This window comes from Protomyctophum bolini, assembly GCF_963924005.1.
Source record: "Protomyctophum bolini genome assembly, chromosome: 23".
NCBI lineage: Eukaryota > Metazoa > Chordata > Actinopteri > Myctophiformes > Myctophidae > Protomyctophum > Protomyctophum bolini.
In genome coordinates, this window is record NC_137884.1 from 15,718,266 (window position 1) to 15,732,428 (window position 14,163).

General features: G+C 41.8%; 1 protein-coding gene and 2 long non-coding RNA genes across 3 annotated transcripts; 2 read left to right on the forward strand and 1 right to left on the reverse strand.

The window, feature by feature from the left end:
• The first annotated feature begins 619 nt into the window (after positions 1–619).
• On the forward strand, positions 620–1,512 carry LOC308310694. The gene is made up of 3 exons (XR_013963523.1): positions 620–767; positions 925–1,002; positions 1,423–1,512. It is a non-coding gene; the product is annotated as an uncharacterized lncRNA (long non-coding RNA).
• Positions 1,513–2,153: 641 nt separating this feature from the next.
• Positions 2,154–4,822, forward strand: LOC308311200. The gene is made up of 4 exons (XR_013963599.1): positions 2,154–2,531; positions 2,754–2,837; positions 3,278–3,364; positions 4,597–4,822. It is a non-coding gene; the product is annotated as an uncharacterized lncRNA (long non-coding RNA).
• Positions 4,823–12,335: 7,513 nt separating this feature from the next.
• ucn3l (urocortin 3, like) lies at positions 12,336–12,863 on the reverse strand (the record flags this gene model as incomplete). The annotated part of the gene is made up of 1 exon (XM_080757175.1): positions 12,336–12,863. One exon carries the CDS (start codon positions 12,861–12,863, stop codon positions 12,336–12,338), a length of 528 nt encoding a protein of 175 aa, XP_080613301.1.
• Positions 12,864–14,163: the final 1,300 nt, after the last annotated feature.

Sequence of the window (14,163 nt, forward strand, 5' to 3'; positions counted from 1 at the left end):
GTCATTGTCTGTCTTGCCTTCACCCAGGATGCCTTGGAGGTGTCAGCTGGTGTTGTGTGGAGCAGTTCCTGGGCCTGTGTGGCAAAGGGGCACAGTGACTTGAGGCACGTGTGCTGTGGCAAAGGTCGCCGTGACTTGGTGTGTGTGTGTGTGTTGTGGCAAACGGCACCGTGACTTGAGGCATGTGTGCTGTGGTGTCTCTGACGACCTTGTGGAGGAGATGGCTGGGATTCACTCAGCTGTGCCTTCTCAGTGAGGGCCAGCGTGGCTGCTTCTCGTCTGACCTCTGTTGGAGTGATTCCAGCGAGAACAGGCAGGCAGTTTGTTTGGGGTGGCCCATCCGGTGTTGAGGGCAGCATCCAGCTTCTTGACATGAGAGCTACGGCTCCAGACTGGGACACAGTAATCCGGTCGTCTGCATAGCCATACTTCACTGATGTTGTTGCAGGGAGGTCGTGGATGTAGCTGTTAGTGTTGAACAGCAGTTACTAGTTTATTTTCAAATAAATTAGTTTTTACTGTTTTGTGAAGCAACTTTGGGTACCTTGAAAAGTGCTATATAAATTGTATGTATTATAAAAAAACAGACAGACATCACAAATTCCTATTGGCAGCAGCAACGATGTGCAAAGCCATTCATAGACTATAACCACCATGTATTCATTCCAGATGCTGCGAGGCTCAACCGGAGCCCCTACAGGTGGACATCTGCAGTTCTCGCTGTCCATGGATGAATCTGCATGGGGGGGCTCTGAAGGCGGCTCAAAGTAAGAAACCACTTAGACTTTTCCATTACTGCGAGTGGTATGGTCGGCTTCTGTTTTAAATGTTCTCTATACATTTTGTGTATGATGTGAAAGGACACAATGTACGTATATCTGGCTCTTGGTCACTTAAATTAATCTTTCGTTCTTTCTTTCTTAGGGTGGATGGGTCGTGGTAGACGTCGTGGAAGGACAGATCCGTTCCAAAGCTTCCCTCCTGGAGGACTTCTGATGAGCTGTGAGTAGGAATATTTCTTGTTGGGATGGATATCTGTTGTACTGTTATGGTACGAAGTATAGCATGGCAGTATGATTCCTCCTAGTGGCACTATTTACTACAGTCATCCAAATGTTTTAAATATTTTATGATAAATCTAAATGACTCTGCACAATAGTTTGAGAGTCAATATCTCATCTGCTTTTAGAAGCACTTGAATAAAAAATGACAAAAGATGTTGAGGACTGTACATGTGTTGATGCCTCCTAGTGGCACTGTGGTTGAATGTCTGTCAGCCTTCCAAGCTAATCAAAGTCTTAAAACCCCAGCATCCCTATTCTGGGGGGAGCGTTCAGCAAAAAATAGCAGATCTACAAGCTCACACCGCGTTGCAACGTGTTGTGAGCTTGTAGAGCTAATGCTTTCTTCTTTCTCTCTCAGGATGGAAATGGCAGACGCAGCTGAAGCCTCTAGAGATCTGCAGGTCTGTCCATGGATGGATGGGAGGACGGAGATCTGGGTAGACGTCGCTAGAACGCCACTGCTGGACAGGGTACACGCACACACACACACACACATGCACACACAGAGCAAAGCTAATTTGGTGTGTTTTTTTTTCTTTTCTTTCTTTGTTAGAATGGAGATATCGATAGACGAGCTGATGTTCCCGGACAGAGATCCGTTCCAAAGCTCCCCCCCCCCCCCCCCCCCCCCCGGTGGCTTCCTCAGAGGACTCTGATGAGCTGTGAGTAGGAATAGTTATGGCTTGTTTCTGAGGATGGATAACTGCTTTTGTACTGTTATGGCACGAAGAATGGCATCATTTACTACAGTCATCCAAATGTTTTAAATATTTTATGATAAATCTAAATGACTCTGCACAATAGTTTGAGAGTCAATATCTCATCTGCTTTTAGAAGCACTTGAATAACAAAATGACAAAAGATGTTGAGGACTGTACATGTGTTGATGCCTCCTAGTGGCACTGTGGTTGAATATCTGTCAGCCTTCCAAGCTAATCAAAGTCTTAATGACACTACCACTTCAACCCCAGCATCCCTATTCTGAGGGAGCGTTCAGCAAAAATAGCAGATCTACAAGCTCACACCGTGTTGCAATGTGTTGTGAGCTTGTAGAGCTAATGCTTTCTTCTTTCTCTCTCAGGATGGAAATGGCAGACGCAGCTGGAGCCTCTAGAGATCTGCAGGTCTGTCCATGGATGGATGGGAGGACGGAGATCTGGGTAGACGCTGGAGGACTTCGGACCTGGGCCTGGATGGATGGGAGGACAGAGGACGGAGATCTGGGTAGACGCTGGAGGACTTCGGACCTGGGCCTGGATGGATGGGAGGACAGAGGACGGAGATCTGGGTAGACGCTGGAGGACTTCCGACCTGGGCCTGGATGCATGGGAGGACAGAGGACGGAGATCTGTGTAGACGCTGGAGGACTTCGGACCTGGGCCTGGATGGATGGGAGGACAGAGGACGGAGATCTGGGTAGACGCTGGAGGACTTCGGAGAGGAACTCAACATATACGAACCGCTTCGGTGAGGAACTCGACAGTACGAACCGCTTTAGGGTTGGGGCTTTTTTATAGGCTTTATAGTAAAAAGCCAATAATCGTCCGTTGCCGATAATCGGTCAATCCCTATTCTTAAACGTTACTGTAAGTGCATGTGTATGTTGTGACAGGACACACACCCACACACACAGCAAAGCTAATTTGGGGTGCGTGTGTGTCTGTCTGTCTGTCTTTCGTTCTTTGTTAGAATGGAGATCTCAGCCGATGCCCGAGATCCGAAGCTTTCCTGTTTCCGCTGAGGACTTCTGGGAGGCTCGGATGGAGCTGGAAGGTTCGGTAGACATCACTGGAACCCGTTTAGGCCTGTCGGAATTTGAGGTTTTATAATGGCCGATTTAATTGTTTCTCAAATAAATTACTAGTAACAATTTAATTGCGTCATAACATAACATTCTAAATAAAACTTTGGCTTTTGTAGGCTTTGTAAACAAAAAGCTGCACATGGCATAATTCAACAACTTTATACACTAAAAGAGAAGAAAATTACAAAGTGACACGTTTAGAGCTTGTAGATCGGTTGCTTCCATTATTTCTTTAAAATGTTTGACAATATATGAACATTTTCAACATGGAGACGATTATGACTAATCTCTAAAAAAGTATCTCAAATACTTGGCGATTAGGTAATTGTGACAGGCCTAAATCCTTCTAGTTGTGTTTTTTTATATCATGTTCTGTAATCAGTTAGGGTTGACTATAGACTTTTTTTAGGAACAAGATCATCATGCCGGTGAAGAGCACGTTTCTAGCCGATGGAGCAACTATTTCTGATCACCTTTGGAGTTACATCACAGCAAGGTAACTATACAACACACGCACACACTATGATCATGACATGACATCAGCTTGTGACTGCAACTTGTTCCTGTTCGCAGATGACTCGGCACTGCTAGTCTCGGACAGGAACAAACTGCAGGTTGAAAAGGCCCTCAGCTCTGAACTCGGTAGAATCTGCACCTGGCTCGCTGATAACAAACTATCTTTACACCTGGGAAAAACTGAATCCATTCTCTTTGAATCTAATAGTAATCTCAGCAAGGCAAATGGCTTCTTGGTTAGAGTTGGTGACAATGTTATCACACGTAAAGATGAAATTACCTACCTAGGTTCCATCCTGGAGGCTAATCTTTCCGGTGATAAAATGGCCACCAACGTAATCAAAAAAGTCAACCAAAGAACAAGATTCCTTTACAGGATCTCCTCACTGGTCAACAAAAACACCTTGAAGACCTTAACAGGAGCCCTCGTACAAGGTTTCTTTGACTATGCATGTACCACAGCACCTCAAAGGCCCTTAAAACTAGGCTCCAGACCTCCCAAAACAAACTGGTCAGGCTCCTACTTGGCCTCACCCCCCGAACCTACCTCACTCCTGCCCACTTTGACAGGCTGGAATGGCTTAGGGTCGACGACAGAGTACAGCATCTTGCAATGGGTCTGGTCCACAAGATTCGATACACCACCAAGATACCCATGTACCTGTCTAGATACTTCCTTTATGTTAACGAAGTCCACACCCACAACACCAGAGGGAGTGCAACGAACCATGTACAACCCAGATTCGGCACAAACGAGGGACTAAATTATTTTCACTCCTATGCCACCAAAATGTGGAACGCCCTACCAACAGTCATTAAGACTTATGTGACTCCCTTTTTCCCCTCACTGTATACGTTTATTTTCCCTTTTTACCTCCTTTATGATGAATTCCTGTTCTGTTCTTTGACTATATAGAAGTGTCTTATTTGTACGTCTCTAAATGTTTTGAAGAATTGAACATGGTGGACCCTCTTTTAAACGAGTGTAATGCTTAATTGGGTCGTCCACTTGCAGTTTGATATTGAAGTTCACACAAAATTACCTGCAGTTCTGCGTGCATATCCACGAATATCCCAAGCTGTGCATCATGCATGCCTTTGTATTGAGTTTGTGCTTGACATGTACTGTAATTCTGCAAACTGTTAATAAATATTTCAATCAATATTGTTTTATGAACAAAGTAGTAATGAGCATTTCTTTCTTTTCTTTAGGACGTTGCTGGTCTCCTGTGTGGCTCCATCTGGAGGTCACCAGGGTTCTGAGTCACTCAGATCCTGACTGGTAGTGGTGATATGTAGATGTGATCAATCAGGGCTCTTTGAAAATAATAAACAATAAAATAATAAACCAATATAAATAACTAGATCATAATGTAAATAAATGGATAAAACGAACGATAAAAAAATAGATTATAGTAAATTAAAATGGTAAAATAAATGTAAATTAAAATAGTAAATAAAATTAGTAATAGCATAGTAATGGCTAAAATAAATATAATTAGTAATATAGACAATAATACATAAAATAAATTAAATTATCAATATAGTAATGCATAAAATTAGTAATAACCGTAATACATAAAATAAATAAATGCATAAAAAATAAAATTAGTAATAACAGTAATACATAAAACAAATACAATTTGTAATGCATGAAGTAAAATTAGTAATAACATAGTAATACATCAAATAAATACAATTAGTAATATATTTATACATAAAATTAGTAATAACATAGGAATATATAAAATACAATTAATACATAAAATAAATTCAATTACTTTGTGTTATAGAATGACTTAAAAAAACAAACAAAAATATCAATCACATCTACATATCACAACCAGGCTATATTGCCAGCAGGCAGGTGGACTGTAGACTCACTACAGCTGTCACAATGTGATATACTTTGTTTTGACCCAACTGGCCTCCAAGGAGAGGCGAGCATGGAGCCGGACATCTGATGATACACGAGAGAAGACGCCATAGTCAAAAAAAATTGTAATAAAAGTAATATGTTTTATGTTGATTGTAATTTATGCATGATGCCATATATCTGTAAATATTCATTATTTTCTTGTTAATAAATTATTGCATTTATACCCGGGTGTCCGTTATGTGTCCATTACCCTTAGATCGCGCCGCTGTGGATTTATTTATTTCCCAAATGGTCTAAAAATGAGTTATTTAGCACTTTTACCAATGAATTGGCCTATACACAGACAACGACTGATTAGCCTATTTTGGACGATATGGGTCTTTTCTCTCGAGTCAGTGTGTAGTCTCACTATAGTCTGTGTAGATTACCCGGCGGTGTTGCTGCCCCTCCCGGGAGTCGCGGCTCATGGCTCTTCACAGACGGCACAGAGACAGCAGTCACTCCGCTGAACGTGTCAGTGTTGCTGCAGTGGTGTGAACTGTGAACCGTGCGGGCACTGGTGGTGGTGCTGAGTTCTGACAGCCGAGACACAGCTTCTTCTTCTGAATTACTTTATCTTTGCCTTGGAAAATACATTTTGCGTTTTGCTGTCTCCCAAAACAAACCAGCGCGCGCTACTGTTTGCTACAAAGCGACTGGAAGCGGACGAGCTTTACAGACATACCAATAGTAGCCAATCATATGCTGATTAGGCCAGTTGCTGTATAGCCTACCTACCCGATCACCAGGGACCAACAACACACACACACACACACACACAATAGCCTTCTATATAATGCTGCGCACATATATTATATATATTTAAAAAAAATACCCAGCATAATTTTTGGGAAGGCTAAGCCTTCCCTAGCCTTATACACACCCGCCGCCTATGGGCACTGTACTGTAGGCATATAATACCTGGCTAGGTGAAAACAAAAGAAACCTGATTAGCATTTGAGTACTTTTAACACCTCTGAACAGCCGGCGGAGAGGTTCACATTTTCAGAATTTTGCGACAGAGTCACAGATGGTCAATAATTCCCAGAAAATCTGTAATGTTAATATAAAATGTCCACGAAAATCTTCATGGGGGCTAAAAGGGGCTATTTAATTCTTCATGGGGGCTACAGCCCCATAGCCCCCACAGACTCGACGTCGTTGAACCTGTAGTATTATGAAGTAAATATAGCAGCCAGCAATTAATAAAGAAGAACAATTAAAGTATGGCAAATATCAAATAACCATTGGTTGGGGTTCATTTACAGGGATTTATCACTTCTATTCTTAGTTCACCGCTTGGCCGCCCCTGCCTGATTCAATAACTAACCCCGGTGGTGCGTCATACGCTGAGCGTGTGGGCCCAGTTCAGGAAAACTTATAATTATAGAGACCTCTCCCTGGTCAGTCCTGTTGCTTCCAACCACCTTTTTGTTCCATCAATGCAAGACATGACCTTTCAGAGTTGGCATGGAAAGGGCATTAAAGACCTATTTATTTAGGGTTTAAAGACTTATTTATAGAAGGGAGCTTTGCATCCTTTGATCAAATTTCAAAGAAATATAGTCTACCTAGACCACACTTCTACAGATTTTTGCAGGCCCGACATTATGTGAGCTCTATACTACCTGGCTTCCCTAATAAGCCTAATGAATTTCTGTCTTTTGACCCAACGATTAAGGGCACCATTTCAATATTATATGATATCATTTCAAATTCAAGGCCAGCGCCCTTGGATAAGAAAGGCTGACTGGGAACATGATCTGGGGCTCACACTGTCTGAAGTATGAGATTCTATTTTTTCTTCTATACACAAGTCCTCTCTTTGTGCACGACATTGCTTATAGTGCAGTTTAAAATAGTCCATATAGAGCTCATATGTCTAAGGCTAAACTGGCTAGTATTTATCCTGACGTAACTCCTACCTGTGACAAGTGCAAGAGCGGTGATGCAACTTTGATCCATCAGTATTGGATGTGTCCGAAATTTTTGGGGAATCTGTTCAATACTCTATCCAACATTCTACATCATTCTACAGAAACAAAACCTGCTCTGCTATGAAAAATCTGCTTTTTATTATTATCCATTTATTTATTTATTTTTGTAATTATGTATGCATGTATTTTTGTGTATAGGTGTATATAGATTTATTTATTTTATTTCTGTTTTTCCGACTATCCTTGGATTGTGGGTGGGGGAGGGTGGGATAGGGGATTGAGTTTTATTTTTAGATTTTATGTCTGTTTAATACTTGCCCCTGGGCTACTGTTACAAAAACCTGAATAAAAAGATTTTGAAAAGAAAATAAATAGATTGCACCATTTTTTTTCATGATTCTTAGTGAGGACCTATTATATGAAGATAGGTTGAAAAATTGTGAAGTGGTCCTTTAACCGTTGAGTCTGTCTGTCAAGAGATGCAGAAATTAGCTAAAAAGTGTGTGTGTGTGTGTGTGTGTGTGTGTGTGTGTGTGTGTGTGTGTGTGTGTGTGTGTGACGCAACTTGGCCTGTTGTAGCGCCACCATGAGGCTGATTTGAAAACTGTCAAGTGGCATTTATTCCTCAGCCTATAGTGGGAATAGGCATGCATGATGCACAGCTTGGGATATTCGTGGATATGCACGCAGAACTGCAGGTAATTTTGTGTGAACTTCAATATCAAGCTCTGTCCCTTGGCGCCGTCTCCCTGCATATCTCCCACCACACAACGGTAACACCGTGAAGGTACATATGTCCAGCCTGCGGGGGGCGGTGTTGTCCAGGCAGGGAGCCAGGTGGCTGTGTCAGAGGACTCACCGGCAGACAGACGTCGGGGTAGCAGGGGATTCCAATAACGTGGGCGCGTGTGTGTGTGTGTGTGTGTGTGTGTGTGTGTGTGTGTGTGTGGACTGTGGGTGGGTGGGAATTGGGATGCATGGAGGGAGTTTTCTTCTGAGAGTAAAGCTATGTTATGGCAAAGCACGATGATCATCAAGTCTTTGGCAATATCGTCAACAGTAAAATCATTAGCTTTGTTCCATGCAGTATCAGATGTGATATGCATATTTATGAGATACAAGAGTGCATGTGGTCTAGCCAACAGCCCAACAAAAATGGGTTGCAAAATCGTGGGATAATAAATATCACAAAAAATATATATTTGATATTCATTTTATCAGACACGCCCCCTTCCTAAACAAACCCATTGTAATGTAAAACGTTGAACCCTGGTAGATTCATTAAACACCCAGCCTTGGTTCTACATGGTGACTCATGATGACATTGTCCTATACGTGAGTGGGCTGTGTTTTTTTTTTTTTTTTTTAATCGTGACCATCTCCATATATGAAGATCATGACACTGACTTCATCTAACCCTGGATAACCATACTGTACAAGTAGACCGGATCATCACCTATCTGCATAGAGCCGGCCAGCAACTCTACATCTGACCTCAAACCCTTAGATCTCCATATATGGAGCTGACCTGTTCTGACATTCCATTTGTTGATCCTCCGCACCCGTCCTTCCTGTTCTGACATTCCATATGTTGACCCAGGGGGATGCGTGCACACAACCTCGCCCTTTTGGGCGAGGTCGCTTTAATTCTCACCCTCGGAGTCTTACCGGTATTAATATTTGTTTTGGCAAGAAGGCAATATAGAGGGTATGCGTGTGACATCATCAAACCCGGAAGTTATGCAGGAACCCATATACTGAGTGGCAAAAAATAACTTTCTGGCCTTGACAGCCCATACATCCAAACAGAAAAAGTCCTATCTGATTGCATTAAACAATGTTAAACTCACTTTGCCTGTCTCTTTGACACTCTATGTGCCATTCACTTTAAGCATGCATGCGCATACCCTCTTTACAGTACACCACTCACAATCTACTTCAATCTACTAGATGTTTTTAAATCCAATAACTTCCTTTGAGCTAATAATAACTCCTAAATCCTACACCATGACGTCTGCCTGATTTCTTCACCCCCTAATTATTCTCCACAACCCACTACTATTCACATCAGAAAGGACATCTCAGTTCTATAACAGATCCTATAGCCTACAAATGATGAATTAAACAAGTGACGCATTAAGTCATAAAGTCTCAGGATGCACATGGGTTTCAAGAAGTCGGCTCAAATTAAAATGGGGACAGGAAACAGTTCAGAGACACTAAACATTTCGTCACTATCTGGTGACAACCTTGTATGTCCAAAGGTATAGGCCTACATCATTATCCGACCTATTGCAGGGAGAGTGGGTGGACAGTGACACAACCTGTCATCACACCCTGCTAAGGGCAGGGCCCAGAAGATGTGACGCACATATACACAGTATAGTAACCAAACCCCACACACACTCGTCGCTGTCGTCGGGCAGACTCCAGCTATATCCATTTTTCAACTTTTTTATTTTCATAAATCAGTGCTATAGCCTATTGAACACCCATTAAGTTTGTGTGTGGTGGGTTTTTACAAATATTGTTTGTTTATTTATTTGTATTCACGTTTTTGTAGAGCTATATTTTCGTAGTGGGTTCTTGACTAAATTGAGCCCACTCTTTGGGCCCCCTGTTGACGCAGTGAGCCCACTGCTCACTTTGTTTATGAATGAATAAGCCAAGGATAAGCTGCAAGTATACATCCACACAGTCTGTGACTGATTTTATTTTTAGCAATGGAAGATTGTATTATTTATCTTAACAAATCAAGACTTTAATGAATGAATATGAACTTATCACCACTTCAGGAGCCATGATGAATGTTTCACATGTTGAGTAGGCCTACTTTATATACTACAGAAATAGCTAATGTACAAGGTCACAATGCAATGTGCTGCATGCAACCGCGTTGTGAGCTTGGAGATCAGCTATTTCCAGACCAAGTACAGAGCCAAAGGTCAAGTTTAAGTATTGATTTGTTTTAAGTGGTTACATGTCTGCAGATACACATTAACATGAATCCAACATATTCATTTCATAGGAAAGATGAAAGTTACACTTTCATAAACGAACAAACACAAATGAAAATTGTTTAAGGGTTCCTGACACAATATATTTTCAGATGGGGTCCAATGCCATTCATTTGGGGGTCCTTGACATGGAGACGATAACACCACGTTTCGGTTCCCTTTTTTGTTCTCCAGCTGAAACGTTTTTTTTTTTTTTAAACACGTTTTAAATGTAACTTCTGAAATCATTTTTAACCTTTTAGTGGGTAGTCCGGGGAGGCAGTGTTGATTTCGTCGACAAAAACTATGACGAAAAATGTTGGTCGACCTTTTTTCACTGACGAAAACGTACTAAAGCTAAAACTATGACTAAATATATTTCATCAACAAATAAAGTTGTAGACTAAAATGTTAGGGAGGGGCTAGTGGAGAAGACCTCCAGTAACTAAAAGACAGGTCATTTTATGGTTGGTTATACGCTCGGGTGTTGTGCTCTGAAAATATCACATCTACAAGCTCACACCACTTTGCAGCGCGATGGCATAAGTATGAATCAAGCATTATGACATGGCCTGATATAGCGCGCACGCACGCACACACACACACACACACACACACACACACACACACACACACACACACACACACACACACTGTACAGGTAGGCTATAGGCCTATATGACCTCCACCACCTCTCCCCCTCTCAAGTCTCATGCAAGTAATTGACAATGCCGGGTATATAAAGTGACAACACCAATTTTGATCAGGCTGTATTGCTTTGTTTTCAAAATAAGTCTTTCTTCATTTCCTGCAAATGTATATTTATTTGGAGTGAGTTAGGTGGTTTCTTCCTGACAGCAGATATATACTTAGGCCTACTCAAGAGACAAACAGACTAGTAGACTATAATAGTTATATTTGCTTTATTTTTCGGGGGAAAAAATAATAATCATTTGTTTCAAGTATAAAAATAATCTTAGGAGGAACACACATGTGTCACATGCAGTAGCCTATATAGGAACCTTGAATTTATATATGAATTATCCTTTGAGTATACGACGTGCATGATCCCTGCACAATTTATTCTTCATTTCACAAACGTCTTGAAAAGCTTCTATACCTGTAGGCTAAACAACTGTGGAGACAGTGTTTTAACAGAAATTATCACATTTCAAGGTATTTTGGTACGGCATTGGTTCTCAACCTGTGGGTCGTCTCGATTTGTCCCCAAATAATTTTGGGGGAGTCACCAGATGACAGTGAAGTGACAATTTAAGGACTTTTAAATACCTCCCCAAAAAGACCACTATTGCATCAAAGGTAATCAATAAACTGTAAAAACTGCTTCAAGTTCAAATATGATTATTTTGTGGGGTCACAGCCTGAAAAGGATAAGACGAATGTTTGAATGGGGGGGGGGGGGGGGGGGGATCCATATTTTGAAAATTCTTCTAATCTGGTGTGCACATGCATATGACATGCACAATAGAATTACATTTTCTTTCTTTTATTTATAATGGGCTTCGGTGGCAACGAGAGCCAAAACTGGCGCTTGTAATGCAAAGCATGATGTGAACATGCATGGGCCAGCACGGCAGATTCATTATATCTTCAACTTCTTGTTTATGCCGGTTTTGTAGCTATTTGCAATTTTAGAAACATATTAGATCTTAATTAAGAGGGTGACATAGGCCTTACTTTATTAGCCTATACTAAAAAACATTTTCCAAATATTGTATTTCTTAACATTTTGGAGAGGAAAAAAGTTTCCAATTTTACGCCGAGGTGCCCACTCTTCCTCATGGTGCCTATACATATCCTGTTTATTTATGTCAATGATAGAAAACTCTATAGGGTAGCCTATGCATGACGCGAGTATAGGTAAATCGGGCGAAAGGTTTTAATAATATTAATAGTCAACCTTTAGCCCGATTTACCTACTCGCGTGTGTTACTTGATATTTAACTTGATATTGAGTCTATATTAATTTAATATAGACTCAATATCAAGTTAAAAAGTGTCACAACACAGTCACCGTCATGATCATCATTCTCCTCATCCATATAGCCTAATCATCAGTGTCACTTCACTTCCCCCGTCCTATCCTATCTTCGCCAGGAGGCGCGCGTTGTCGGCGGCTTTTGCGCGCAGGCTCTTGGCTTTGGCGATGTCGAACAGGACGTTCATGATGTTGGTGGGGACGTCCAGGGACAGCGTGAACTTGCTCCCCCGGTCCTCTCCTCTTCCTCCTCCTCTCACGCTGTTCTGCTGCTGAAGCAGCTTGCTGCGGAGCTTGGTCTGGCTGAGGAACCTGTAGTTTGCGGGAAGAGGAGGAGAACCGAACGACGACGAGGATGTCCGTCTTTCCCTAGAAGACTCGGCGGCAGAGGAGGAGAGAAACTCCGCGGATGATCTCAACGCAGCAAACTGAGCAGAGTCCCAGTCGTCTCCTCCTCCGCTCCTCCGCACCGCGGCTCTGTAGATGTGGTTGCCGCAGAGCAGCTCCTGTGCTTCGGCCTGGACCTGGTAAGGAGCCGAGGAGGAGAGCCGCAGACACAGCTTGGAGGTCTCGGAGGGAGGAGCGCACAACACCGAGAGAAGCAGCACGGTCTTCAGGGATGACAACATGTCCTCTGTAGCCTGGAGAGATGATGAATGATGATGGAGGGAAGTGCATAGACTTAGTTATTAGACTATAATATTAATTTTGAACTCATGGATCTTAATAGCCTGTGTTGATGAAATTAGTATAGGCTTATGCTCTCCTGACTCCTGCTAAGCCAGAGTGCAACTATGCAAATAATTTAACTGATAAAAGGGTTGTATATAGTGGGCTATAGCCTATAACAGCATGAACAACCACAATAACAACAATAATACATAAGGCACAAAACGTGCATAAGGCATAAGTAAGTATAATGGGGGGGGGGGGGACGACGACGACGACTTACCTGTTACCCTTGAGGTAAGTTGAGGACAATCTATAAAGTTATTAAATATCTCAAAACAGATTATTCTTTTTTTTGCCGAATGGGTTCCCAGGTCGTCTTGTAGTAAATGACAACTATTGTAGATTTACATTCTATAAAACGGTTATAAAGTAATAATCTATCTAACTATAGCCTATACAGTTTACACGTTCCTCTGCAGTCACGGCAGGCATGTGCGCGCTGTGTGCAGCCGCAGGTTCAAATTCGTTGTGATAGAATCAATCCACGCAGCAGAAAGCCACGTTAAAACATCCATGCATGATGCGCAACACAACCAACGTCATTCTCTTGCCATTTTAAAGGGTGCATGAGATGTAATATTGACAACAGAAGAATGGAGGGGAGGCACTTTACGCACGATTTACGCACCAGATATTTTCCCTGAAGAGCGTCTATATATAGATGGGTCAACGCGTTTTCAGACCAAGGACCCCCTTAGCTGAGAGAGAAAGAGATGAAAAGCATGCAGGGAAATCCGGGTACCTTTCGTTCATCTTGTTTGTTGACTTATCTTTTCTGTAATCTATGTTGGATTCATTCATTTTCATACATTTTAACCACTTTAAACCCTCTAAACTTTTAGAAAAAGGTTTTCTCTTTCCCCTCTACATCCCCTGCAGCAAAATTGGTTAATAATTAACATATAGAAGCTGCATCACAATAATTTAACCACTTATCCTATATGTTGGCATATTCAAAAACAGCAGATCTAGAATAGCATCAGTGTTTATTTATTTTTTATTTTTTTAACCACAGCTCATGCACCCATATAGGCTATATGCATGGTAAAATGTGATTATCTTGGGCGGTCACTCACGGTGAGTACCTTGACCAACACCTCGACCCACAGAGCAGAGCAGCACCAAACAACCAGGCAGGAACCACTTACTGTCCAGCCCTCATGTGTTGCCAAGTCTGCTTATTAAAAGCGACTTTGG